Here is a 13911-nt window from a genome sequence, read left to right on the forward strand (position 1 = left end):
GCGACGTTTCATAGTCAACGCAAATCGTGTCGGTGAATGGGTTTAGGCCGAGTTTGCAAGTGGCACGGCGTGCCAGACTTGATAAGTGCAGGTTTAGCAAATCCGTCTTAATAATTATTTTTTAGATATTCCATCGAAGCACACTACCTTGTTGTTAAAGCGATAAGATTGACGAATTATTCCTTCGGCCAGCTACCTGCAGATGAATCACGAAGCGCTTGCTCTATTCCGCATATTTCCTGCCCTCACTTGTTTCATCGCTAATATGAGAAGAGTTTGTCGGGAGATTTCATACCGCGAGCACCAGTTCTGCAACGGTGCGTTGCTTTTTTTTGTCGGGCGCCTCGCCTCTTTTTTTGTTGCAGCAACGTGTACAGGTACAGTGCCTTGAAAGTGTGCGGGGCTTAAGCGGTCCTGATAATAAACATACACAGACATGCCCGGACAGGATCGCTCGTGATTTGTTTTTTTTTCCTTTCGGTGTGCGTCCTCGTTGTAACGCACCGCCAGGGCCACCGTTTAACACGACTCCTTACTTGCTCCTTCCAGGCCCCTCGAGAGGGCACCCAGACGTACCTCGCTCGCATGTTCTGGGCAGGTGACTTTGTAGCTGTCAATCGTCATGTTAGCACAGCTTGTGCCCGGGGTTGAAAAAAAGAAGTTGCCGTTCCCCAATGAAAAGGATCGGGTTTTTTTGTTCATTAGTATTCTTGATGTGTTCTCGACACAGCCTGATGTGTGCTTGCGTGGCAGCCTGTTTATCTGTGATTTGCTTGATAATTCTCATCCACCGGAGCTATTAGCACGGATGGGATGCCAGTTTGTTTACAAATTCATGGACTGCGAATCTGTAGGAAAATAAATCTGCATCGTTAGCAGAAAAAAATACATCGGGGGTGGTCGTGTAGTGTAGGGGTTAGTGCACTGTGCTACACACTCAGCGTTCTGAATACAATTCTCGCTCACAGTGGCAAATAACTAGACCGATTCCGGGTCTCCCCTGGGTCAACTCAGCCTTAAATAAGAACCCGGTGTGGTGTAGAAACATCGCCACTGGGGAGACTAAAACGACCGGATGTGGTGCTATCCACAACCACCCCTTCACACGCCGCGTCGACCTTCGTCGCTGCTCGCTAACAGTCTGTGCAAGCTTCGGCGAGTGAAGTCTCTTTGGCTCCACTTGTGCACCATGCGGCCTTCCTTGTGTTGCTCCTTCAAAGGGAGTGGCTCCACTTGTGCACCATGCGGCCTTCTTTGTGTTGCTCCTTCAAAGGGAGTGGCTCCACTTGTGCACCATGCCGGCCTTCTTTGTGTTGCTCCTTCAAAGGGAGTGGCTCCACTTGTGCACCATGCGGCCTTCTTTGTGTTGCTCCTTCAAAGGGAGTGGCTCCACTTGTGCACCATGCCGGCCTTCTTTGTGTTGCTCCTTCAAAGGGAGTGGCTGCACTTGTGCACCATGCCGGCCTTCTTTGTGTTGCTCCTTCAAAGGGAGTGGCTCCACTTGTGCACCATGCCGGCCTTCCTTGTGTTGCTCCTTCAAAGGGAGTGGCTCCACTTGTGCACCATGCCGGCCTTCTTTGTGTTGCTCCTTCAAAGGGAGTGGCTCCACTTGTGCACCATGCCGGCCTTCCTTGTGTTGCTCCTTCAAAGGGAGTGGCTCCACTTGTGCACCATGCCGGCCTTCTTTGTGTTGCTCCTTCAAAGGGAGTGGCTGCACTTGTGCACCATGCCGGCCTTCTTTGTGTGGCTCCTTCAAAGGGAGTGGCTCCACTTGTGCACCATGCCGGCCTTCTTTGTGTTGCTCCTTCAAAGGGAGTGGCTCCACTTGTGCACCATGCCGGCCTTCTTTGTGTGGCTCCTTCAAAGGGAGTGGCTCCACTTGTGCACCATGCCGGCCTTCTTTGTGTTGCTCCTTCAAAGGGAGTGGCTCCACTTGTGCACCATGCCGGCCTTCTTTGTGTGGCTCCTTCAAAGGGAGTGGCTCCACTTGTGCACCATGCCGGCCTTCTTTGTGTTGCTCCTTCAAAGGGAGTGGCTGCACTCCCACCCCCAAAACAACCTGCAAAAATGCTCTATGGGCTATCTTCGTCTCATGCTGGATTGTTTTTTTGTACGTTTTTACTTGGTAGTGTCCGGTGTGAATTTTCACAAATGCGGTCCCTTTTTAATAGGGGGGTGGGGGCTGGGGCTGGGGGCTGGGGGCGGGGGACGTCACCTGCAATGTGTGGGGAGCTGTCAGTGCCAAACTTAAGCCACCGTGTGTGCCGCCATCACATTAAACGCCCTGCACATGACCCCTTGCCGATGTGTCTGCGTGCAACGTGGGGGGGGGGGGGGTGGCAGGGTAAACTAGCATTTCATATGAATGCTGAAAATGTCACCTGAGCCACACAATGTGTGCTGACATTTTCGATCGGGGAAAACAGAACGGCAGCTGGGCTTACTTGGCAGGGAAGAGCGGAAACACAACTGATGGATGCTCATGTGTTTTTTTTCCTCACGGATGTCCGCTCCATGAGAACTGCCCAGCGCATTTTGCTTTTCACTGGCGGAGATTACTCCATCAATATTTCCTTCCCTGACAGTCGGCGGTGCTGAAGTTGCGACGAACGTCGGTGGTTGTCAAGTTCATAATGGCGTTATTTATACCTTTGCCCTGTATTTGGAGTTTCAAATCTGTCACGTGGTTTGGTATGAATTACATTGACAAATGTATGGCGGTAGCACGGCCTGTTGAAAATTCAATATCTATTTTAGTTTTTATACATACTTTAGTCCTTTCCCCAGTTGTATTCCAATTGTGGCATCGCTATCGTGTCATCGTACAAAGTGCCTATTCGGTAGAGAATGGCTTGTGGCAAACAGGTGTCGCAGAACTGCTTTTGAATCCCCTTCATGTGACCTTATAGTAAATCCACTCTTTCACATACGCATTGCTGCTGGGAAATGCTTATCCAATGGCAGTCAAACCCATTTTCATATCTGGAATTTGGCCCCATGAAGCAATGTATGTAATCAATGTCATGCAATCATTGGTGCCAAACCAGAAACCGAGTTTTAATGCTAAGCGGCCACCTGGATTCACAGATGTCCAGATTTGAACCCGGATTCTCAGTGCCCCCGGCTCAAGATTCCTGAGCCACCCAGCCACATTCAAAGCACAATATTTATGCGTACAATTTATTTTGGCGAAACATTTGCAGTAAATGTCACACTGTACTGTATAAGTCGGGAGCCGGCCGGAGGGTGGGGCTGAGTTGGAAAGGGGTGGGATTTAACTTTCAAAATAATTTCCTCATGTTGCACATTATTACTATTAACTATACCCTCATTCTACAATGCACACGTTTGCCAACGCTACAACATCAATATGTAATAGGTTGAAATGCGTGGTTTAGATCGCATGAATTATGCAAAGGTGATTGCTCAGATTGTTACGTGAGATGCTCACGCTATTGAAGCAAGTGCCAAGATAATATAATCATTGGGAGCTGCACCCTTAGAATCACTTTATGTGAATTCTGGAGTAAGAGACATCCTCTTCGATTAAGAACTTTGTTCAAAAGGTAGGGGATAACATCGGCAATCATTGGCCTATTGTATTAGGTGGCTTTTGAATTATTTCTTTTTACTGTGTCAACGCTTAAAATATATTATCGTTAGCGTCTATTGATGACATCACACAGCTGCCTGCACAGAGCTCACTTTGCCGTAATTTGGCTCGTACCGTTTGGTGAATCAGTCCCGAGTTGTGGTACAGTCATTCCTGTAATCAAGGATTACCCTGTTCCTCAATGATTCACATATGTATTGTGATAACTTGAACAAATAAATATACGATAACCTTGGGTTGAATGATCGTTTACTACCCTTTTCTAGGTGTTGGATGAACAGTCTTTATCCTACCTGTGTTTTTTTTTATATGCCTGGTTATGAGCGTCTCAGAAAACGTTCATACCCTGGGCATTTGCATCTTACAAATATAAATTTGTGATGAATATGCTTCCTTGTCGAATATAGATGGCGTGCCTGTGTTTATATAAGGCAGTGCCATGCAAAAATAATGAGCATTAAACTCCATTGGAGCTGCCAAGGGTCATATCATAGACGCTAAGATCATGGCCTGATTGATGTTAAATAATTGCACGGAGTAAATAATTGCTGAATTTTCTGACATTTCGGCTGTATCAGACTGGATATGTTGCCGTACCTACAATGCTACTGGACCACCCCACAGCGCTATAATTTAAATGATCACTTATCTTCCCTCTTTAAGCTGCATGTATAACTATCATCATCAGCCATGGTCAATCCACTGCTGCATTAAGCTCCCCACCCCCCAGTCATCTTTCATGACCTGCTATGTAACAATCCACCTAGCAACTGCACACGATCCTGATTTTATCGCTGCATCTCCCAGTGGTGGATGTCCTTTTGGATTCGTTCCGTTCATCGTCATTATTTCAGTTTATTTAGGATAAAATATTGTTATCTCGTGTAGTGTGATTAGTAGGTTTACGCAACTGAATTGATGAGGTCACTTTCATTTCCCTCAGATACGTATAGGCCAGGGGTCGGCAACCTACGGCTCCGGAGCCGCATGCGGCTCTTTACGGGCTGCTTCTTGACGATATGTACGTATGTACATAGATGCATTGCGGCTCTTGAAATACTGAATTTTGTACCGAATTGGAAAGAAATGGCTCTTCTTGTTATTTTGGTTGCCGACCCCTGGTATAGGCAGATGACCTTTATCACCGGGTAAGAGCGCATTGAGACAAAAAATATATTTTCTCAAGGGAGACCTGGGATCAAATAAATGCAGCAAATCAGCAAAATAATTCCAACGTGTGAACAAAAAACGCACAAAAGCCATTGGTTATGCAATTGAACTAAGTATTGGTGTTAATGGCGATGATGACGGTGAATTTGACCTGTGCAGTTCCTCCATATAGGTGAATTGATGTTCGATAATCCGTTTTTAATACTCGATAGATTTGAGTAATTTAAGGCAAAAGGTTCACAACTGCCGGGAATCAGAATTCCCCGTCCATGTTTAAAGCAGCATCGACTGCTCGGTGGCATGCTAATGGCTCAGCCACGGTGATGAGTGCAGCTGTTCTCAGGAGAGAGTGCATTACACCATATCAGCGGCATATTGTTAGTGATCATAGCCCTGCTTAAAATCTGTCAGCAATTCGACAATTACCAAACTAATGAACACGTCCTTGTCGCGAACAGTTACAGCCGTGATCCAATACACCGCGAGCTCGTCACCAGTCCAGAGTTTGCGTGCTTGCTTCAACAAATGTGCTGCTTGATGTTGGTATGTAAAGGCAATACATTGGCTGAGGGCTACAAGTGACCTTGTGTTTATGTGCGGAGACGGAATTTATTCTGCATATGCATGATCCTCCAGTGACCCTGTATATAAAGCAAAGGGAAACATCCTACACCGTTGTATTTTCTCATTCAAACGAACCAGCAAAATATATTGTCAATTCTGAACTGAGGTTTTGTTGCTGACATGACACGCCTATTTTTTTGACTCATGAATTCCTTATTTTTGATGCATCTCGTGGCTTGGTCTCATTGAAAGTAACTCTTGCCTTTAATGATTCCAATACCGACTGCACAAGGCCGCTATCCGAAAATAACACATCCCACAAGGCCTTCGCGAGAGGCTGTTGTAGGCGCGGGGATTGACCGTGAGTAGAGAGGCAGTGCAAAATAATGATGACGTGCAATTGTGCGTGGAACCATGGCCACCACACGCGCCCTTGGTGACGCGAGGCTTGGTTTGACTCGGCGCTTGACCTAAGAGCAGAACTATTTCATGGCCTCGTGAAGAGAAATGGCTGTGGATGTAACAGTGATCGGGTTACTTGAATCCCTTACAGTTTAAATCAGGTTAAGTTTGGCTAAAATATCCAATAAAAATAACAATTATGCCAACTGCCCTCATCTTTGTTGCAGTGGGGTTCACAAAAATACCCATCACGAGCATTGTTTACTTTGCACTGCATTCTGGGCGCAATTGCTGGGTGGAGGCGTTCAGTGGTTTTAACGAGAAAAATGTTGTATGTTTATTTTATTATCATTATTACAAATCGTGGAATATCTAGTGGATATCCTTTCATTATTTTTTTACTAACTTAATTCCTTATGACCCTTTGAGAGACTTCATTTAGTGCAGATACTAGTTAATATTCATATTACAAAAAAAAACTAAACTTCACTGGATGTGTTGTATCTGCATCATTTCCATATGAGAACATTCTTGAAAGCTTCATTAGCAGCATGAATCAAAATAATATTTCGGAATCCACAGTTTGCGTGCAATGCGTTTGATGGGAAGAATTTAAGAATGTCTACCTCCTTTCGCAACCCCCGACGTTCGTTGCACGAAAACCACGGGGAGGCGTTAATTACCACGCGGTAATTGCCTCGAGCACCGTATACAATCCACAAGCAGTCAATTATATCGTTCTAATAATACACTCTCTCAAATACGGCTTCATATTTTCAGCCCGTTGCCTGAAGAGAGAGAGAGTAATAGTGTAATATCTGGCATTGGATGCTTGATATAATCGCGTCACAGTGTTTTACTGCATCATTGTAAACTCCAGCACAGCACACGGCCATCTGCTACAAGGCCCTATCTTTTTCTCTTTTATTGGTTATACGATTCTCACACGGCAGGATTTTTCTCGTGTGTGGGAATATGTTCTGCTATTTTAGGTTTTCTACTCCTCATTTGCCAACTGATGGAGGGGGTCTTTAGAGTGTGGCGTCATAGAATTGTGAATGTTCCAAGCAGTTGGAAATGTATCAAGAGACCCACATCATTGCTTACCTGACCCCCGCAGTATGACTTTTGTAAGTCATACACTAAGCAGCAAATATTGCTTTGCAGTAAGCAGCATACTTGATGAATTCGTTGATATGATTAGAGTACAGGAAGGCTGCGGGGGTAATGTCTGTCTCTGTCTTTCAGGATTTGCTCTTCAGCGTCTGTGCTCTGAACATCATCTCAGTGGCCGTGTGCGCTCTTGCGACCGCCACACGCTGCATGCAGATGATCTCCTCCGATGTCATACACATAGTGAGTAATGCCTCGCTCTTCTTATCGGCTGCCACATCGTCAAACAATGTTCAGGTTGTCTTCCCGGCGGTCCCGTTGCTCTGCGTGCCCTTACTTACTGTGATTGATTTGTTCACCCTTTTAAGCGCATCGCGTGTACTTTCTTTTCAGTTTTTATTTGTCACGTGTTCAAAGTTGCCTTTTACTGCATTCCCGTGAGTTCAGAATGCTGCCTATTTATCCGTGGGTGTTGTCCCCCCCCCCCACTGCACCTCCCGATTAGCGCGTTTGGCTACGAACGGTGCGAAAGAAGTTCAACATACATCCTTATTAAAAACTAGCAAAATATTGCTTAATGGGGAGTTGAATATTTATGAATGGAACTCGTGTCGAAAAGGTTTATGTTTTAAGAAGGGCTTGTTGGCCAATTTAAATCTTTTGCAAATGTTCGTTCATTTACTCATTTAGTAATCACCGAGAAACAGTTCTGCGCGCCGCAGTAATCTCGCCGGCTCACTTATTCTCTAGCGTAGCCGGGGTGCACTCATTGTCTGTAGCAGTGCTCTGTGGGCCAGGCGAATCCACCTTCTAAGTCACTTGGAGGGAAATAAAATGCAAATAGCGTATCCTTTAGAGCAGGGGTCCCCAACCCCCGGGCCGCGAACCGGTACCGGTCCGTGGCCTGTTAGGAACCGGGCCGCACAGCAGCAGGAGGTGAGCGGTGAGTCCGCGCGCGTGGCCCACTCCCAATATTTTATTATTTACCACTTCCATCCGCACCTCTTTCCCGCACCGCGCACTCGTCTCAGTCACAGTGTTGGTAAGCCCACAAGCTGCTAACCCCAAGTAGCCAAAATTAGTCAAAAAAACAAACGTCGCTGGAGAGCTTCTTTGAAAAGGGGGAAAGACCCAATGATGACCCCCCCCCCCCCATCCCGGTCCGTGAAAAAATTGTCTTCTACAAAACCGGTCCCTGGTGCCAAACAGGTTGGGGACCGCTGCCTTAGAGAGAAGACACCCAAATTCATACCAAGGTGTCCTGTCGACATTACCGCAAAATACACGTGCTATAACCTGAAGTTCTTGGAGCATTGTATGCTCAAGATTATTGTCAGTCTCTGGCCCGGCTGGGGTAATGGAGAGCTGCCGTCCTTGGGATCACGAGTGTGAAATCATCCCCACTCGACCCTGCCGTTCTCTAGTCGAGACCACGAGCGTTCGACAGCACTCTGCGCTCCGCGTGGCCATTCCAATTCTTACCAAAACCTCGTGACTTGCCTGTGCGCAGCAAGCGTGACAATTCACTCCCCTGATATTACAGACACGGGGTCATACTTTTCCTAGAAATGCTGGTGGAAGGTGAAAGCGCAGCTCTGCAATAGCTTGCACACGCAACTGCTGGCAGAAGGGTCTTCACTAGAGGGAGCTCTAGAGAAGCCCTCTACAAGGTATTTTGGCCTACTCTTCGATCCTGGCCAGATGTCTTGCAAGAGACGAGAGTGCGTACGTACATTGAACTTCTTTCGCGCCGTACGTGGCCAACCGTGCTAATCGGAGGTGCGGGGGAAGAGCAGCAAGTACCCGAACTCTACCCCAGCACACGTGACCGTGATGTACTAATTTACTAAATGAATACTGTGGGGGTGGACAGGGGCGCGGGCGGTGGGGAGGATTTTCGGATCATTGTTGGAATACGGTGCAGGAATTTTGAGACATCCAATGTGCTTAGCAGTCCACGTTATGGAACGTCGAGTTTCTGATTATAATAATAATAATGTAACCTGACAAGGAGGACTGCTTCTGTCGAAGCTTGCGAGACCGTGGCATTATAAGGAATGGAATTGAATTGTGTTGTGGAAGGAAGTTGAGTCGTGCCATCTAAAAGTCAGTGTTGATTGCACGTATCTACATATTTTGCCGTACTTCCAAGGGGAAAATAGGACCTCGTGCAAAATTTCACCTCAAAAGTGGAATACATTTTAATATGAATGCGCGCATATTTCCTCAATCATTAAAAAATTACACGGTATGTGACATGCATACGGGTGCATGTTCAAAGTTACATTTATTACATAAATCTTACATGAGGCAGCATGACAAAAAACATTGTAATAACTAAAACCTACATTGCCTGACCACTCATACACAATTTAAAGGTAAAACCTTATTTTTGTACATTCATTAGCTCTATCTTGTTAAATAAGTAATTATTAATTACCTGTTGGGTTTTTCTTCTTCTTCACGCTATAGACTCCCGTCATGAATAACCAAAGAGAGTGGCATGTTTAATTCAGTTCAATTGTTTTTTTCCTGCTCCAGCCTCGATTTTGATTGGCTGCGGGAGGAGGGCAGCCGATATTTAAGCGACTACTCTTAAGGGAGCCGATGGGCGCCGCTTATGTCAATGACCGCGACATATTATTGTGCAATCTGCTTGGCTTAAAGATGTTCAATTCTTCTCACAAGAAACTATGGACCCCCTCCCCTCCAAATTAGTTAATTACAAAACTCACCGTACAGCTGATCGACACAATTGTACATATATTCCGTTGTACCAGCGAGTTTAGCTTGTGTTCGTGTACACTCAGTTGATGCGTGCGCCACGTTTGTTGCTTGTGCGTTTATGGGTTTCCACACGCGATTTCCTTTGCACAGTCAAATCCACCGGTGCAGTGGAGGCTCCCTTAAATGGACTATGCCTCTTCTTGGTTCTTTCGGTAAAGTCACGTAGAAGGGAAATAATACAAATAAAACATAATAAAATAATTCTCACGACGTTTCGGCCACAACGCAAGCAGTCTTCCTCAGGTGAAGACCAGGTCTGTCGGGGAGACAGCGTCTGAATGAAACACCACCACGCTTGGAGCGTATATTTAAGCTGGGTTGGAAGGGGGGAAGGGCGCCTTGACAAAAGCATTTGCATATCAATAGGAATTTGCATATTTATGGGAAATGTAGGTATGTGATTAGTACTACTTGTGCAATGCGTAGGAGGTGGGCGGGGGGTTCCAAAGTCATATTATGCCCGTGCATTATGCAGGATTAGCAGCATCAAAGGGAGGGGATAGGGGTAGTATTAATAAAGGGAAGGAATGTCAATAATGGAGTATGCCTGCTGGCTCTCGTCTGCTGTCTCCTTGGTCCTGCTACCTCCCCAGTTTGTGCCTCACCGCGCGGACCAGAACTCCGACGACTGCCCAAACGCGCGCGATTCCATCTTCCAGGGCGAGGACTTTGACGACTTCATTCCTCCCGTCCCACCGCCTCCTTACTACCCGCCGGCGTACGGCCACACAGCACTGCCGGAGTCACTCCGGTATTGTCGAGATGTCGTTTTGAGCCAGTAAAAGTGGAAAAGGGGAATTTTAAGTGACGTGCGAGGAGAAAAGTACAGGTTGGTGACCGTTTGAGCCTTGATAGGCCGAGCAGTAGATCGATTGACTTTGAGCATCGCCTCTCGTCATGAACGACATTCCCTGCCCCCTGCCCTCCCCGTGTTTAAATTAATTCACCTTGAATCTTGACTTGAAGCCATCGTGACTGCAGGAATTCATATTTTTGGCTCTTTCGGTAAAGTCGAAAGACTCAAGGATATAACTTACCTTGCTTTTGCGCTTCGATGATTATTTTTCTATTTCACTCGTTTGTCATGTTGCACATTCGCGCAACGTTCGCATGGCTTCTTTTCCTGCATGACTTTTTTGGGGAAGATTCTGTGCTGAATATTAAGAGTGAATGTTTCCCCGCCCCCCACGCCCCCCCCCCCCCCCCCCCCCCCATTATCTCACGCTCGTCTCCGTTGAAATCGAGCGTCGTTGCCTCAGTGGGTTCTCACCTCGTCCCGAATTCAAAGGGACGATTCACACGATGTTAAAGATGCGTCGATTAGGCTACGTAACAAATCGGTGACTTACGCCTATGCTACATGGATCAATGCACGAGTGAGCAGCGGTTATTTACAGTTTACTTTATTCTTCACGTACTAATCGGGCGAGCAACAAACATTACAAGTGACGCGGTAAAACTCGGACAAAAAAAATAACAACAACCTATTCTTGAATCGAATCACGAACCCAAAATCGTGACAGTTCATTGAATCTTTGTTGGGGTGTGAACCGTTGTCATCACCGGCCAAGATCAATCCGCTGCCGAACGAACGCCTGCCCCAAAACCATCGCCACGCTTCACCGTTCTGCAAGGCAACAATACGTCTAATTCTAGATTTGAAGCTTTCGTGACTGCAAGGATTCATATTCTTAGGTTTTTTTCGGTAAAGTCACGTAGGTAAAAAATGTAAATTAATAAAAGTAAAATAAAAATGAAATAAAAATCACAACGTTTCGGAGGCAACACAAGCCTCCGTCTTCAGGTGGAATCACGACGTTTCGGAGGCAACACAAGCTTCCGTCTTCAGGTGGAACCGTCACAGCCACGACAGCTGTATCAAGTAAATGAGTGGTAGCTCTTGTAATCTCTCATTTACTTGATACAGCTGTCGTGGCTGTGACGGTTCCACCTGAAGACGGAAGCTTGTGTTGCCTCCGAAAAGTCGTGATTTTTATTTTATTTTACTTTTATTAATTTAACTATTTTTTTACCTACGTGACTTTACCGAGAAAACCTAAAAATATGAATCCTTGCAGTCACGAAAGCTTCAAATCTAGAAGTTCCTCATTTTGTCTCTCGCTGCAATTCCTAGCAAGCGCATTTTCATCCTTCCTTGCACACTCTTCAGCTTTTATTCCAGGTTTACTTCCCCCATTTGTTTGCGTTTTGCATTTCACATATCGCGACTTATATATGTACTGATTAAAAACGGTCTTCTGTAAGGCACATCAGTATATTTCTTTTCACGAAATTCAGTTCACCTCCAAATGCATATCTATGAATACGCATGGAAACAAATGCATGTAAACGTTTACATATTCATGAATATGCACGGAGCCAAAACTACATCATTTGTTTTGGCAGCACGTTGTTGCCCTGTGCATATTTATTCACGCAGCACTTATTTGCAATATTAATAAAAACCAAAACATTTGGGGGCATATATTGCTCGGAGTTCGTTACGCGCATTTCCCTCTCTTTGATGTCTGTTTTGGGTTCTTGGATAAAAAAAAATTGATAGCAAAAAAAATAACAAAATATTAAAACCAAAACCAAAAGACGGCAAGGCCTGATGCTAATCTCCCTGCGGGCTTGCTGACCCGTCCCACCATCCCTCTCGTGGGGGATCGTGAACCTCCTCTCATAGACTCCACACAACAATACAAAAAATCTACGGCGCAGAAAATCAGCGTTTGCTGCCTATGGTGGAACACGAAACAGTGTCTTCCCTTGTGTGCACGTGGGTCTGTGTGCGTGCCCCCCCCCCCCCCCGTGTCCACGCGTGCCGTATTTATTTTATGTCACGGTCCAATTCAGTTGACATTGTGCGGTGTTCTCACTATTTAATTCATTGTTGTTTAGAGCAACATCGTTTTGTCTCGCAGCCCATTGGAAATGTTCTGCTGTTCACGTTGTGTTCACTGCTCAGACAGCATTTGATGAAGCAATGGGTCAAATGCAGTGGCTGGCTGGAATAGACTGATGATCTAAAGTGCTTCATTTGACCAAAGCTCCCCGGGTTTAGCAAGAATAAGAAAGGAAAGTCAAAAGTAAAATTGACTTCACAGTATTCTCTCTGTGTTTTAGGAGATGGTAGAATATTTTTGTTTATTCCCAACGATGAATACACATCTATTACCTTTCTTAGCGGCACTTTAGATAATTTCCGATTTAGAAAAAAAAACATTCCACGTGGAGTTAAAACGATGTTTTTCAAATAATGACGCGTGTGAGAGTGAGATGTAAATTAGAAGGGTGGCCAACATATTGTGTTAGCATCTTAGCAGAAGAAAATTCGCATTTATGTGAACGTTACAATAATCACACTTTTTGTTTATCGCAGCTGACGGCATTGAAAACTGTTTAAATGGTTTTTGTTATAACATTTTTCAACAAATCTTGCAGCTTCCGATAGATTCTGGATGTTGCCGGTTTCGTTGTTTCCCACCATCGATCTTAATAAATGTGATGTGCATGCCAAGAGAGACGTGATTGTATTAACACCGTGTCACTAAGAATTGTTTATGAGGTTGACTATTAACATTGCGTTGCGTACTCTGACACGACCTCACTATTAATACCTCATCCACCGCTGTGCAATCAGGCAACGCACATTCGCTCACATTTTGACATGAAAAACAAGAACATTTTAAGGAGCACAGATGTAATTCCATTGTCGTGCATAAACCAACATCGAATAAACATCGATGTGTGCTCTGCTGATCCACTCAATATACACACATTTTACCTACATTTTTTTATTTTTAACAAAATATGCGGCAAATGTGTGGCGGTACAAATGGATTGGTGAGTGCTCTGCTCGACACAATCATGATTGCGTCAAGTCTGTGACTAATATCTGACCGAGCAATACAAGATTATCGTTCTAAAAACAAAAGCACAATTATCAAACATACGAATAATCCTCGTCAAACAGCATCCGGCTGAAGACATTGGATTTTCTTTATCATCAGATGCGCAGAGGGCTGTCATTGATCTTCAGGGAACCTTGAGTCATTAATTAGTTGAATTGTCAGACATGCAACGCAGACTTCCAATGCCTTCTTAGTTTTTAAAGTGTGCTCTGTCACCTCGACTCGTGTCCTTGCACCCCTTCCAACGTTGCCATGTTGCAGTATCACATCGCACCATAGACTACACATCACACCATAGACTACACATCACACCATAGACTACACATCATAGACTACACATCACAC

General features: G+C 45.2%; 2 protein-coding genes across 3 annotated transcripts in view; both read left to right on the forward strand.

Annotated features, from left to right (window-relative positions):
* Window positions 1–13911, forward strand: part of TJP2 (tight junction protein 2) — a 389609-nt gene that overhangs the window by 315699 nt on the left and 59999 nt on the right. The window lies entirely within an intron of this gene.
* The window catches only part of LOC144935528 (endosomal transmembrane epsin interactor 1-like), a 114156-nt gene that overhangs the window by 89087 nt on the left and 11158 nt on the right, over window positions 1–13911 (forward strand). For both annotated transcript variants that reach the window (XM_078862273.1, XM_078862274.1), the window contains 2 exons: window positions 6998–7105; window positions 10243–10400. In XM_078862273.1, coding sequence (XP_078718399.1) covers window positions 6998–7105; window positions 10243–10400 — 266 coding nt within the window. The remainder of the gene's footprint in view (window positions 1–6997; window positions 7106–10242; window positions 10401–13911) is intronic.

The sequence above is a fragment of the Lampetra fluviatilis genome, chromosome 13, assembly GCF_964198595.1.
Source record: "Lampetra fluviatilis chromosome 13, kcLamFluv1.1, whole genome shotgun sequence".
NCBI lineage: Eukaryota > Metazoa > Chordata > Hyperoartia > Petromyzontiformes > Petromyzontidae > Lampetra > Lampetra fluviatilis.